The sequence below is a fragment of the Indicator indicator genome, chromosome 7, assembly GCF_027791375.1.
Source record: "Indicator indicator isolate 239-I01 chromosome 7, UM_Iind_1.1, whole genome shotgun sequence".
Classification (NCBI taxonomy): domain Eukaryota; kingdom Metazoa; phylum Chordata; class Aves; order Piciformes; family Indicatoridae; genus Indicator; species Indicator indicator.
This window is the reverse complement of record NC_072016.1, coordinates 19,115,583-19,130,893: the sequence shown is the minus strand read 5'-3', so window position 1 is coordinate 19,130,893 and position 15,311 is coordinate 19,115,583. Positions and strand designations below refer to the sequence as shown.

The 15,311-nt window shown below is 41.0% G+C and overlaps 1 protein-coding gene across 1 annotated transcript in view; it reads left to right on the top strand.

The window, feature by feature from the left end:
- The window catches only part of USP54 (ubiquitin specific peptidase 54), a 51,477-nt gene extending 37,053 nt beyond the window's left edge, over nucleotides 1-14,424 (top strand). Inside the window, exons 16-22 of the mRNA XM_054382774.1 lie at nucleotides 2,130-2,249; nucleotides 3,430-3,622; nucleotides 5,860-7,313; nucleotides 9,646-9,764; nucleotides 10,557-10,697; nucleotides 12,223-12,409; nucleotides 13,102-14,424. Of these exons, the coding sequence (XP_054238749.1) occupies nucleotides 2,130-2,249; nucleotides 3,430-3,622; nucleotides 5,860-7,313; nucleotides 9,646-9,764; nucleotides 10,557-10,697; nucleotides 12,223-12,409; nucleotides 13,102-13,757 (2,870 nt within the window). The 3' untranslated portion in view covers nucleotides 13,758-14,424. The remainder of the gene's footprint in view (nucleotides 1-2,129; nucleotides 2,250-3,429; nucleotides 3,623-5,859; nucleotides 7,314-9,645; nucleotides 9,765-10,556; nucleotides 10,698-12,222; nucleotides 12,410-13,101) is intronic.
- The last annotated feature ends 887 nt before the right edge of the window (nucleotides 14,425-15,311 follow it).

Genomic DNA, 15,311 nt, shown 5'->3' with positions numbered 1-15,311 from the left:
CCCTGAAGCTTGGTAGGGCATTAAAATGTGGGGTTGTTGGTCAGTCAGCACAGCCAAGGAATGTGTAGTGAACACTTAGGCTCTGCTACTAAAAAAGCATGCATGACTGGGGCAAACCCACTGTAGCCTCTTGGCATCCTCATGCTGCTTGTTCAAACCTTTTGTAGGCAAGCTGAGGTGCTGGTTTCCTGCTGCAGGATAGAGAGGAGGGAGAGGAGCACTTCACAGTAGTGCCAGCTCTGGGAACAATACAGCCCATGCTGTGCAGCCTGCAGCTGTGCCAACTGTTCAGCAGCCAGACTTACTGTGCCAATGGCAGCTGCACACTGTGATCTCTACGAGAATGTGTGACTGTGGGAATGGTTTTAGAATTTTTGCTGAGTATCAGTGAAGCACTTAGTTATCTGTTACAGCCCTACTGTGACCTGCCAGTAACCAGGTGAAAAATTCTGAATGTATGAGAGTAGGCAGATACCTTTTTAATTAGTATGAGTGTTTACTTCTGTAACATAAATGCTAGCAATGTGAAAATTGAAAAGAACACCTTTGCTGTGGCACACAGGGATGCTGTCCTCTCTGCTTCTCCTGCCCCAAAAAACCCAGCATGTTCCCCAAGACATTACCCATCTTCGATCTCTTGTTGTATTGGTAGAAGAAAAAATTGCTTAGCTCTTTGTCATTAGAAGTAAAGTAAACTAGAGTAATGCTTAATCAAAACAGACTGCAGTAGAATGTTGGAGGAGTTTACAGGCATTGACTTGAGATCTGGGGAAGTTTTTGTTTATTTAAGTCTTTCCTCACCCCAGTAAGAGATGTAATTGCATAACATTAACATGACTGCCTGACTCCCTGGAAGGCTTGCTTGTATGCAGAACTCCAGAACATTTGTGACTCATTTTCCTCTTAAGTAAGCTGCTAAATTCATGCATAGAAAGCTAACTTCAGTATACTGGCCTTGATTACAAGCCTCAGTACCCTTTATTTTGAAACTGAATGTGCTGCTTGATTAACTCACTGCTCTAACAACTCTCACTTCTCTCTGCAGTACTTGCTTTTGATGTGAGCTCTTTGGGCTTTATGGGATATGAGAATTTGTGTTTGCATTTGTGCACGAGGGTACTGGGGACCATGCCGGGCCATGGCATGTAATGCAAGTTGAGAAAACATAATTTATTGTTGGCTGCTAGAGAATGAATGTCACAATGACAGAGATATTCCACTAAAGAAAAGCCCACACCCAAACAACAACAACAAAAAAATTTTATCTTCTGTTTTCCCTTGCCTCTTTTGCATGTGTAGATTTTAGTGTATAACTTGCATAATGTCTAGTAGATGACACCAGATTGTTTGGGCATTTCCTCCTCTCAGATCTGGGTGTTCTAATGCCAGGACAGTTTTTAAGCTTTTTCTTTTGTGTCCAAGGTTAATTTATCTTTCTTTTTTCCAACACTGTTTTCTAAATTGTTGCAAAAATAATTCTGGACAGTTGTCCCTTTCTTCTTGGCTTCTTACACCTGTGCTTTTGCTCCCAGAGCTGCTAGTAAGTTGGTTTTTCGTATTCCATATGTCTCTTTCCACAATTGAGTGTATGCACCCAACATGTTTGTAGAAGTATTTCGTGCAGGCATTTACACTCACACTCAGGTCTTTGTTCACCAGGTTATCTCAATTTGTTTCATTTTGTATGAAAGCAATTGGATATCTGAAGAAGCGACAAATTAATTTTGACAGGGGACTCAATGTGCAGGGGAAGTTCTGATCTGCTAAATTTTTTACTGAGATGCTTTGGGTTAGATTTAATTCTAAATTTAGATTAATTCCTGATTGACAGAAGTCATCTGGGATATAACATCTTTTGGACTTAATTTAGACTTGAAAATAATACGATAAGCCAGTACAATTCTCAAGTAAACAAAATCTGAGGGGGGGGAAAAATCTGATTCACATTGTTTTCCTGTGTGAATGTCAAGCATACCAGGGTGCTCAAGTTGTCCTGCTTAGGGAAGGTAAGGTGTTGCAGTCTAGGATAAGTGCAGCCTCAGAAGAATTTGGCATTTTCAAATGGGATTGAGGGTAAGTGAGGGTTCTGCAGTGAATGTAACCAAAATGAAGGCTGCTGCCCATTGCAGGTAGGAGTGATGGCTTTGAGAAGTCGATGCAGGAGGCAGACTCAGTCTTTGAAGAGTCGCTGAATCAGGAGCAGAAGGGAGATTGTGCTGCAGCTTTGGCGCTCTGTAACGAAGCTATATGTAAGTAACTCTAACTGCCTGAGCTATTGCGCTTCTGACAGTTTACTAACGTGGTAGAAAAACGTCTGAGACATTGAATCACATTATGTGGTCAGGTAGTAATAGAGAAGTCCATCTGGTCTTCAGGAACACACAGGCAGAATCTTCCCTTTTCACAAGCATTCCCTTTTGTGGGTTTTAGTCCTATTCATCTTCATCTCTGGACTTGGTTTTTTTTTTTTTTTTTTTTTTATATTTGCATCCATTCTTTTTCTCTCCAGTACTATGGCTATAAAGCATTGGATGCTGATATGCCCTTTTTGGTGCTAAATGGTGCATTTCAGCAAGCACCAAGTAAGTAACTCACCCTGTCACTCGGTCCTTAATTAACAATTTTTCTCCATCTTCAGGCTAAATTACAAAAGGTGTTAGGATACCCTGTTTCTCGTAGAGGGTGTAGCACAGGAAGAAAATGGTATTCCATTTTTGAGTCCTCTGGATCATCAGAAATGAGCTATGCTATAGCTCACTTCCAAGGAAAAAAAGAAAACATGTTAGGACATTGAAGTGCTTAAATGCATTGTGACCTTTGAGAATGTGTGCTATGTGATTTCACTTTCTTTTTGGTCGTTTTCCATTATGACTGGCTGGCTGTCTCACCCCATGCTCCCCCTCTGTCTGTATAGAATGGCTGCAGACAGAGGGGGTAGCTCATGTGTGTTTGCATTTCGAAATTGGCTTTATGGATGGCCAAATAAGAGGTATAGCTTACAGCTGTTGTGATAGCTCTAGGAGCTTCCATTCCAGCAAGGTCTGTGCTGAACCTGAAATCCCAGCTGGGTATTCCTGCACATAAAGGAAGTCCCAGGTATGGAAGGATACAGAAGAGTAGATGACAGAATGTACCATCAATGTGGTAGGGTTGGAAAGAGCCTGTGTGAAGGGGATGAGAAGTTGGGCTAAAACGTTGATATTTTTTTTTCGTTTACTTTATTTTGGTTTGGTTTCAATTAATGTCTTTGAACACCTGGCTAAGCTGAATGTGCATTAATGGAAACAATAGCATCCTTGTGAACTCTTTTGTGGCAGTATTTGCATGGTCCATGTTTTATGTTCTTGCTGCATCTTTTTTATTTTTTTCTTTTTCAATTTTATTCCTTTTTTCTGTTTGTTTTCTGCGATGTTTTCTTTTGCATTTTAGCTAAACTAAGACTTGCCATGCATGATGCCAGCGCTAGCACTCACAGCAGAGCCCTAGTCGATAAGAAGCTGCAAATCAGTATCCGAAAAGCCCGGAGCCTCCAGGATCGCATGCAGCACCAACAGCCATCGCAGCCGCTGCCGCCGCCAACCTGCCACCCACCACAGGGTGGCTCCATGGCCCAGTCTACAAGGTAGTCCGAGTATATCACCTAGACCCAGATCTGAGGCTGTATCTCTGAGCAGTGCAGTCTGGAAAGACATAGATAATCCAAATCCTGCAGTGTTACTCCCTATTTATTTCTTGTTTAGGTTAAACCCTATTATAATAGGCTCAACTATCCCCTTTTTTTCTGCCACACTCCATTCCCCCTACTCTTTATAGAAGAGTTCACTGTGCACATGTTCAAAACGTGATCTGTGACAGAGACTTGTAGCAGGGAGTGCCTGGCAGCAGCAATTTTTATCTTTTTTTTTTTTTTTTTGTTATGTACTAAGGGAGTGAATAAAACAGACATTAACCTGGCTAAAAATGAGGGGGAGGGAGTTAGGATGAAATAATATAACTGTTTATAATCAGGAGCAGCTTCAGGACTCGGTACAAAAGTGTACTACAGTAAGAATCTTGGTATAATTGCTTTTGCATTGGGAATAGCATCTAGTGCATTTTAGTGCTCTATAATTTGAAAAGTGTCAAGTACACTGATCTTTCCATTCTAGTCCACTTCTCTAGTGGTGCAGTGGGACAACTCTTGGATCTGGATCCTGATCCTGTCAGTTTGACTGCTCTCCCTGATGGTGTATCATTCTTCATTTTCCTTCTGTTCTTCCCAGCATCCTGTAGCTTGGCTTAGCAGCCTCTTCAGTGTCCCTTCATGGTTCTTTCTTCCATACTGACTGCAACTATAGCATAATTAACTCTCTGCTGTAACTGATCTTTTCTTCCTACCCTCTCTAGCATGCAGCTTAATCCTTTCTTCCCATGCCATTCCCTCCTAGCACTAGACCATTCCTATCCAATTTCTAGGCTGTTTCTTGAACCGTGACTTCTTCCCTCGCCCCTTTCTTACATGTTGCATTATCAGAAGCTTAGATGAAATCTCAGGTGGGAATCCTTTTTCTTTTTTTCCAGTGTCACATACGGTTATATACTAAAAATGCATAAATTTGCACACCTGGCAGGCTGTAGTTCATAATGTTCTTTTCTTTTTCTACAGTAGCTGAATTTATGTAATGAGGGCTGATCTTTTTGTAAATCAGAGGTTTATTATATGGTCTTTCATAGGAAAAATGCAGACCTCCAATTACACATTTTGAAAGATTCTGTGAAAGTGAAAGAAAGGAACTTTCTAAACTAATTTGTTTGCTGCTGAACTTGCTTACTGCTACTCTGTGAAAAGAACATTCGATTCGCAAGAAGTTACATCCAACTAAATGTTAATATAGCAGCCAATGAAAAGCATCTTTTCATAGCCAGAGTTCTGTACTCTCACTTGGATATAAGTAACAGCATACACAGTGCAGAGTTAATGATTACTCAGACAAGGTCATTCTGCTGCACATATTGCCTTCATGAGAACTTGAAATCTGTGCATCACAAGGAGGACACAAAGCAGTGATAGTTTCCTTAAGTTCTCTGTTGGAGCTGTTTGTAGCCTGTCATTTTCTCACAGGCACATAGACTTTGATACTGTTTTTTCTATCTGCATATTAAAATGCTAACTACATACAGAAAAATGCCAAGGACATATATGACCCAAGGATGTAATTATCTTGCACTGGTACATAAAAAAATTAAAATTATTTTTTTAGAAGTATACTTGGAATACAAGTTATAATGGTTATACATTTAGCCTGAGCATCACTTAATATGTTGAATTAATATCTCAAGGATCAGAATGCAAAGATGATATAAGAGAAATTTCAACTTGTTTTTTCCATTTGTCAAGTCATTCTTCATGAAATTGCCTGGAGAGAGGACACCTATGGAAATATTGTTGGATCGTGTTCAGATCATGAATGTGTCCAAAGTATTTTCAAAAATATCTAAGATGTTAATGTTGGAAACAATTGTTCTGTTTTATATAAATGCTAATTTTACTACTCATACACTTACTCCTACCCACATGCTCAGTCTGCTGGTTAAAATACATAGGATGCTGTACAAGAATACTTTATGGAAAGACTAACTGTAGCAAAATGCTCTTAAAAATATGAAGGGGATTCAGTAGATCAGGTATAGCAGGAAATCAGGGTTAGAAGCAAAAGACTAACATGTATGTACCTACTGAATTAATGCGAAGTCTTAATCCAAATACAGTTAGCAAGGAAAACTGTGTTGAGGGATAAGTCACCTAGTGCAAGTTCATTACCCTAGGGATAAACGTAAGCAATGACTGCTGCTAATCATTTACCCTTCTGTGTGTTTTAGTGAACAGACTGGCCCGCTCCAAGTACTGCTGAGCCAGGAGGTACCACTGGAACCCAACAAAGAAGTGGAATTTGGGTCCAGTTCTTTTTTCCACCCACCTGCTTCCTGCCATGAATTGCTCTCACCATTATATCCAGAGTCTTCCTCCTTGCCCCCTTCTGAAAGCAATCCATCCAACAGGATCTCTCCAAGCTTCCAGTCTGCTTCTGCTGATTTTCATGACCAAGTTCCCTCTTTTCCCTATAGGCAAGGGTTGGCAGAGGGGTTTACAAGAACTCAGAATGATGCCCACCATAGTGTGGAATTTGCTGACAAGACAGCCACAGGGCCAAAAGACAATAGGGAATGCTGCAGAAGCAGCAAGTTAGAAGAGGTTCATAACATAACACCTATTTTCACACCTCAGTGCAAATCCAAAGCTAACACAGTAAACTCTGGGTCTTTGCCTACACTGTTTCCCAGTCCACATCTACCACAAGCAGCATCTCCTGAAAAGAACAGCCAGCACAGTCCTTGTTCCAAACTTGCAAGCTCTCCAGTACGGTCCAGCATTGATCATTTAGGGGCCTATCATGCAATGGCCCCTGCAACTTCCTCCCCTACACGGCAGTGCTCCTTGGATCCTTTGCAGAATACAAATAAGTACTCCAGAGCAAACAGCCATGAGATTTTATTACCTTCACAGGATGAATATGGCACAGCAGAAGGTTGCAAATCTGAGGCCTTTAGTACAAAGGGACATGTTCGCTCCTTGGCAGAGCAGTTTCAGAAAATGCATGCAGTTTCCCAGAGAAAAGGTACTCGTGAAAAAGGCTGGATTGCTGCAGTGTGTCAGGATGAGAAGTCTCCAAAGTTAACACAAAAATCTTTCATCAACCCTTCATCCTCTGGTTGCAGACAGCTAATCCAACAAAACCAAGAGAACAAAAACCAGTCTTCCGAAAAATTACACTCAACTGTGGAAATTAGGGATGGGGTAGTTTCTTTGGAGGGTTTTAGTGCCCAACATATTGCTTCTAAGAGTATTTGTTCTTACAGTGAAGAGCTGTGTAGAAGAGGTGGACAAAATATAGCAGACCCTGCACCCTACCTGGAAAGGCACTGTCATGATGGAGGAATGAAACAGGTGGATGATGGAGCTACTAGTAGCGTGGTTGCCTCTATGCCTGTGGACTGTTGGGTGGATAATGTTACTAGGTATAACAGTTCTCAGAAGGCTAATAATACTGAATGGCTTCCTGTACCTGGGAGGAATCCACCCTTTTCTGATCAGAGAGCAGTTGGAGATGACTTGAGCAGGATCCCAGCACATCTTCATCCACAGTGGAATCAAGACACAGAACAGGAACTCTCAGAACTGGAATCCCTCTATCAGACTAGTCTGCAGGCATCTCAGGCTACTAGGCCTTTCTTGGGAAGACAGGAGAGTGCTAGGTATCCATTTGACCAATCAGGTAAGGATGGTGCAGCTGTTTATCTTGGTTGACCTGCCTATGTACTCCAATATAGGTGAAGGTTTGTTTTCTTTTCCATTTAGTTAAATGAACATAAATTTGTGCAGAGATGCAGAAAGATGCAGGCTGTGGACTCTGAAAACATTCTAACTATATAGGTAGAGAAGCAGTGTGACAGCACTGATAGGGAGGCTGCAGAGTAGTTGTTGATCTTGGCAAAGGAAGAGCAGCATCTGTTGAGTAACGTAGAAATACTTGATCTTATTTTCAAGTAGGAGCTAGTTGCTTAGGTCAGGCTGCTGAATTTTGCTGTTGGAAAGTCCTACATAACCTCTGGAATGTATTAAAATGTTTCTACGTCTGAAGCTAACATTCTCCATATTTGTGAATTTTGTTTGACTGTATTGTATTCAAGAATTTAGTCTATACCTGGTTGAGAGGATAAACTTTTAGAAGTGTTTTCAGACCTGTGAGAGTTGAACATGTGTTTCATTAAGGACTACCTGCTTTAAGTTCTGGAAAATTACTTGTAAAAGCAGCATTGGGGTTACATGATCTGCACTAAGAAAGAGACTTTCTGCATTAGTTGGTGCTGAAATAAAACAGATTCTGTGGCTAAGAACATGCAGCTGTTACTAGACATACTCAGGGTCTGATGACAGCAATCTGGTTTCACTTAAGCTGATCTAATCTCCTGCCTTGAGATAAGGCAACCTTGATTCTCTGCTTAGCACTAGTGAAGCAAATTTCTACATAATCCATATCATAGCGTTAGAGCTGTGAATTTTCTGGTTAAATACAAAGCAGCTTGCAACTTGATTGGTAGCAACATCATGTATATATAAAAAGAGAGACGTCATGTGTATTGCAGTACATACCCTAGACAGGTTTTCCCTGCCCTGCCTTCACAGAGGTGGACCCTCCATTGTTATTGACAAATCAAGCCTGGCTGTGACCAGAGTGAAGACTGCAGTACACTCTTGAACAGGTTTTTATTCAGCAGTTGAGTTTTCTATGAAACTGTCTTGTCTTGCCGCCCACTGGCAGACCAGGTAACACATCAAAAGCTGGCAATTTTCCATTTGTTGTCCTTTTCTTTCAGGGCTAGGCAAGATCTGACCTCACAACCTTGCAGATACTTTCTTGCATGAGCTTGAATCAGGAGGTCTTACATGCTCCAGCTTAGAGTACTGATTTTTGGAAGCTCTTTCTGGAAGTGTAACAGTATAAAGCTGAGTTGCTTTAATGTGGAGCTTCAGAGCTCTATCATCAAATGCCATGTTTCTTATGCTGATTTTTCTTGCCTGTTTTCTTGCCCTATAAGGGAGATGAGACATAGATATTCTTCTAAAATGAACTTTGTGTTTGAGATCTTTACTTCTGTTTTGCTGTGACTTTCAGATGTTTCTTCTTAAGTTCTGCAAATTCTGTACAAAACCAAAATGTTTGAACCAGTGCATCCAATGTGAACTTAAGATTTAAATCACCTGAGTGGGTCTAGGACAGCTCTTCCTCATTTTGCACTTGGATTATCTACTTGTTTGCAAATACTGTTTAAGCTTTCTGCACAATATCAACTGGTTTTGTCAGACCTTTGCACTTAACATGATGGTGAAAATGCCTCAGTTTCATCACTAGAGCCTTACAATACAGATTAAAGCAAAGACCTGATTCTCCAGATGCTACCTCAATGCAGGAAACATCTTGCTACAAGCATATCATCTTTCTTCCTTTATAAAGAGATTCCCTGTGACCTTTTCTAATAGGCCAGTGGTCTGCCTGTCTATTCCATTAGAAATTTTAGGATTATAACTGGTAGGTGGGGATCACACTGAAGTAAAGTAAATGTAGCAATCCTAGTTAAGAATAATGTTGTTGAATCATGACAGCAAATGATTGGCAAACTGTAGCATTAGGTGGGAACGAGCAGGTGAATGTGTGGGGAGCTTAATGCTGATGAGGATTGTTTATCCCAAGTAACTTTAGGTAACTTGTTTCTGGTAGCTGATTTTATGTCACCTTAGGCCTCCTAAACTGTCTCACCTCTATATCAAACAAGCTCTGGTGTGCAGTTAGGTCATTTAACTCTTTAATACTTCAATTAATTGTTCCCTAGAAGCATGCAAAAGGACAAGTGAAGCAGGTGTGTCCTGATAGTGTCTCTCTTTGAAGTGCTGAGAGTTAGCATATGTATTAATATTCAAAGAATCACTCATGACTTCTCATTCTCTGCGTATAGACTGTTGTTGCTGGAGTCAGACCTAAGATAGTCAGTAATGTGCCCTCATGTACGATCAAGCATTGAATTTAACCACAGCATTGTCCTTCTCAGTCTCTGCCAACCTGAACGTGAGGAAGCTGCATGCTACGGCTGGCATGGGTCTCTCGAAAACCCCCACAGCAGAGATCGAGCGCAGTCTGTGTGGATCCACTGTCTCTTCTGTCTCCAAGGTGACATTCTTACTTGAGATGTGCTAGAGGAGGAAGGGCTTGGTGGGTGCAAGTGAAAGAATTTACAGTGGGAGAAGTGGAATATATTATCAAAAGTGTACTGGGATCATTGATGCTGATGCTAGGGAGAATCTTAAGTGTAGTCTAGTTTAGGATTAATTATCTGATTTGTGCTATATGCAGTTTACATGTAGAGAAATTACCAACATTCTGACTTTGAAGAACAGAGAATCATAGAATAATTTGGGTTGGAAGGGACCTTAAAGATCACCTAGTTCCAATCCCTCTGCCACGGGCCAGGCACACTACCTACTAGACGAGGTTGCTGAAGGCCCCCATCCAACATGCCTTTGAACACTTCCAGGGTTGGAGCCTCTGTAACTTCTGTGGGCAACCTGTTCTGGTGCCTCATCACCATTGTGTTGAAGAATTTCTTCCTAATGTCTAATCTAAATCTAGCTTCTTCCAGTTTGAAGCCATTGCCCCTCATTCTCTTGCTACATGCCTTTGTAAAAAGTCTGTCTCCAGCTATCCTGTAGGCCCCCTTCAAATACTGGAAGGCTGCTATAAGGTCTCCCCAGAGCCTTTTCTTCTCCAGACAGAACCCCAGCTCTCTCAGTCTGTCTTCATGAGAGAAGTGCTCTAGCTCTCTGATGATCTTCATGGCCCTCCTCTGGAACCGGTCTAACAATTCCATATCATTCTTGTGTTGGGAGCTCCAGAGCTGGATGCAGTACCCAGCAGAGGGGGAAAGTCACCCACCTTTTCTGAAATGTGTGATACTGTCTGCAGGTCATGTGTACCAGAGAACATAGCAGAGAACCAGAAGAGGAGGAAATGTACAGTGCAGAAAATTTCCGTCGCATTGCTCGCAGTCTCAGTGGGACAGTCATCTCAAACAGAGAAGAGACTTTGGTCTCTTCTCACAGTTTCGTAAGTACAATGGTGTAAGGCTTTCCAAAGAGCCATCATCTATATGGTAGGGTTGCTGTTTTCTGTCTGCCTTCAGTAGTTAACAAACAAGACAACAAGCCAAAATAAAAGCTTGTCTTTGTGAATTTGTGTTCTTTGTGGAATAAAATGAGCTTTTATCTAAGTAACAAAGCCATCTTCTTTAGGAGTCATTGCAGAATAGTATGTGCTGCAGTTGCCAAGCATGTGAGCTAATATAACTTGTCAGTGTACAAAGACAGCCGTATAAACTTTTTTTTTCAGTTACAATATTTTCAGAAAGCTTCTAATACACCTATAATTTTAAGAAGACACCCCTAACCAAGTTAAAGGTTCTGCTCTCTTGTTGAGTGTATTCAGCAAGTACCATTTTTAGAAAGTAAAAGTAAGCATAAAGGGGAGACATTTCAAGACTTGGCACATAATGTGCAGACAGTTACATACAGGAAGTAATTAAAAATAGGGAGATGGGGGTTTTGTGTGTTTTGTTTGTTTGGGGGTTTTGTTTGTATTATTATTACTTTATTTTTCTGTTTGTTATCTCTGTTAAGTCATTTTACATGTAAGTTAAAGCTGCTAGTGAAGAAAACAGTTAACAGATTATAGCTAGTGTTTAGCAACAGCCAGATTTAATGTGTAGTTTTGGCTCAGATTGAATTTTTTGTGAACTGTGCTCAAGTTTTACTTGAAACCAAGTTCATAATAAGTGTAGAAGGGTCTCAGTTGCAAAATCAGTTATTTAGACTTGGCTGGTCTGATACTTTTTACTGTTACCATAAGCTAAGATTATGTCAACTTCTGAGTGTTTGCTCCTCATTGTGCTTTGGCTGAGGGCTTTAATGCATACCTGGAAGTGCTGACAGAAGCAGTTAAAAACCTCTAGTTATCCAAGACCCCTCCTCTGCTGAAAGCTTTTATCCACACAACAGAAGGATGGATGGCTCTCAGTCCTCTTAAAGTTAGTCACTGGGCTCATGTGTGTGAAGGTTTGGTACTGTGTCATTCAGCCATCCCTGCTTCAGGGTGAATACCTCCTAACAGATGGAAATAGTACAGCATTGGTAAATACTTCAGCTGAAATGGGTAGACCTCTTCATAGTCTGGAATTGGAGCTTTCAGTGAAGCTAAAGCCTGCTAAAAATAGGAAGGAAGGATCAACAGTATCCTCCTTTGTCATGGCTTGTGCAGCATGGCAGTTCAAATGCTGACTGACATGCAATCATTCTGTGGATTCAGTTTGTGAACCAAATTTCCATAAGTGATTTGTGTTTGTTTTGGCTTTTTCTCCTTGGTGTATTTCCAGTCACATTATCTCCTCAGTATCCCACCACTGCAGTGAGAGCAATGCAATTTTGATTTGTATTTCACTTTCACATACAGATGCATGTTTTTGTTCTAGTGAGTCATCCCTTTCCTTGGATCAGCATCATCTTTGCTTGATTCAACCCAGCTCTGTGTTTACTCATCATTTTATGTTCTTTTCTTCTGCTTTCTCATTTTATAAAAGGAAGCACCAAATATGAGGAAAATGCCAGTGGACACCAGCCACCGTTCTTCCAGCTCCACTTCCCTTCCTTTCCCCCATGATCCTCCTGTGTTTCCCTTTGATCCCCAGCACAACCCAAACCAGGTGCAGCACGTATCCCATGATGTACTGATGCCTAGCATGGTGGGCAAGGCACATAAACTGTCAGGTAATCACAGGACTTTTCATCCTCCTTTATGATCCGAAATAGTGCTGAAATACAAATCCTCAGATCTTGTCTTCCATCAGGATGCTTCACCATCTTGTCTAATTCCTCCTGAAATCTGGAAGGATGAATCATGTTCTTTTAGTTCTGCTCTGCCCTTTTGAGTTGTTCTGTGATTCTGTGCTAAGTTGACATAACAAAAGGGAATAATCTTTATGGAAACATCATTACTTTGGTTTTGTGAGGTATGTTCTCTAGAGTAAAAGCTGCAGTAAGACTCACCACCTTGTTGTTGTATATGACAAGCCACTCATTCCAGCAAATCACATATGTAATTGAGCCAATACAAATAACTAATTCCTGCATTAGAATGATTTCCCCTGTGACAGCCCTCAAACCCAGTTTGATCTACCAGCCTTGAAATATTTTGTTGGCTTCTTCCTTAATAACACAAGAAGAATTCAAGAAATCTGAAGTCTGTGACAGCAGTTGTGGTAGGGTAAGGAGAAAATGCAGTGAGGAAAATTAATGGCAAAAAGGCTACAGCTAGCTTTTATTCAGAATTGCATGTCAACCAGTAACTGGATTTTACTAGTGCTTTCAATTTTACTTCTGTCACATTTTGGCCACAGCTGGAAGTTCTGAGAGGGTAAAACAAAAAGTATAACTAAGCAAACTTTTTTTTTTCCCCTCAGGAGATCAGAAGAACATCATCCAGAAACTTTTGGTTGTGCCTGACAGGGGTGAAGCTTTCCAAGGTGAAGACTACCCAGGTGTGGCACTGAGCTATGGGAGTCTCCCTTGTGCACCCAAAGGCACCATCTCACATGGGCAAAAGCTTCTTGTTAATCCACATTTAGGAAGTGCAACATCAAGTGTCTTTGGCCATTGGCTGAACACAAGCTGCCCTGCCAGGCAAACAGCCACGTTACCAGATAAACGAATGACGCTCTGGGGTAAACATGCTGGCCAGCCAGGCAAGAGTTTACAGGAAGGCTTCCTCCAGCAGCCTTCACATCAGCTGCATGAGTCTTCTACCATTGGCTGCAGGCTACCAGCCAGCACAGACTACAGCACTTTAAGAATACCACATGAGCCTTCTTGGGATCCTGGTGCCTCTCAAGGTTGTCCTGTTCCCCCATCTTGCATTAAGGCTCCGGGTCCAAGGAGAGTTGATATGCCCCCAGAAGACGACTGGCGACAGAACAGTTTCACCCCTCAGCCTGGCAGAAGGCGAATGCTGCCAATGCATATGGTGGATGGGACTTTTTCTTCTACTTCAGAGGCACACAGAAATATGCTGGCTCGAGCAGCAGCAGCTACTGGCTCCATGCAAAATAATGGCTGGTGAGATCCTGGCTGCTCTGCGTGTCCTAATAAACCATTCTGTGAACGGACCATAGCTGTTGCTAGAGCATGGATTACATGGAGACAGAAAACTTTTTCAATCAGTATCTGTGCCAGTTTTGTCTTAAAATGTAGCTATACAGTATGTGGAAACTAATTGCACTGTATTTCATTTCTGACACTACTGAACTGCTGTCTGGCCTGTCCTAGTGAAAAAGTGCTATAGGAATGGTGAGCTTCAGGGCATTGGTTTACGGGTAAGTTCACAAGTATGCGCATGTTTTGAAGGAAGACAGCCACTAACAGAAGGACATTTTTAAGGACTTTTTTATTAATTGTAGCTTTGGTAAATTCTTCACATAAAAAACCCAATCCTTTTGTTTTCCTTTCCTTCTACTCTGCTGTTCATTTCTAGGGGAAAAAGACTCACCCACCTTCCAGGTTCCAGTAAATCTGCACTTGGCAGGCTGGCAATTAGTAAAGCAAACCCAATTTTTGGTGTGCTGAGATCTCAGGCAGAGATCACAGCTATAGTTACTGCTGAGGGAAGTGGAAGGGAGACATTGTTCATCAGTAAACCAGAGTTTTCCCCACTTCCTTATAGCAAACTAACAATGCTTCATGCAGAAAAGACTGTTAATGCCGCACACTTAATTACACCAATGTAAACACAAAATAAGTTCTGACTATTTTAGTGTCAAACATACTTGCTTTTGTAAGTATTTTTCAAATAAATCTATGAAAATAGTTACATTTGCTGTCCGTGTATGAACTTTCTTTGCTGTTTGGCTTTACTTGTCAGTTGGCCTGAAACTGCTGATTTATTTCCTTGCATGCTAACAAAAATTAGTAACTTGTTTATTCTGGTTCATTAACAAAGTTTATGTAATATTTAGTTACATTGGAGCACACGTCTAACTTTGACCCTGGATTTGATGTATTACATCACTACTCTGTGCCTAACTTTCCCCTCATAGTGGGCACTAACTAACTATGTCCTTTGAAGTATTTTGAGACTTTGTTGGAGGAAAAATTACAGAATCTGTGTAAGATGATAGTGCATGCATATAGGGCTCTTTTACCAAAAAAAGTCATTAGAAATGATTGGTATAGTGAGAATTGTTGTTTTACTGAGAGTTGCACTCCTACTCTTGCATATACATTCAAGTATGGTGGTTATGAGTTGTTTAAAAAATGTGGAGGATTCTGTTACATGCTTAATATTGAGAGTGTGCCTACGGCTGTGGTGGTTCTAGCCAAGCCAGCCAGCAGAAGGTCTGCACTGCCCTCTAGTGCATGGTATTCTTGGTAATCTGCTCTTGCTTTAGGTGAGGGTCTTCATTTTCATGTTTTGCACTTCAGTGCTTGATGGAATTTCATCAGGTTTTGCTGTTCAGTCTGAGTCTTGTTCATTTTAATAAATTTCATTTCTCAGTTTATTATTAAATAATTGCTATTATAGGTGTTATTGTAACTATCTCGTGTGATTACATCACGCTAAATTGTGTTTTACACTTGGGGTTATGTTGCACACTACTTTGTACTTAATTGCTTCCAC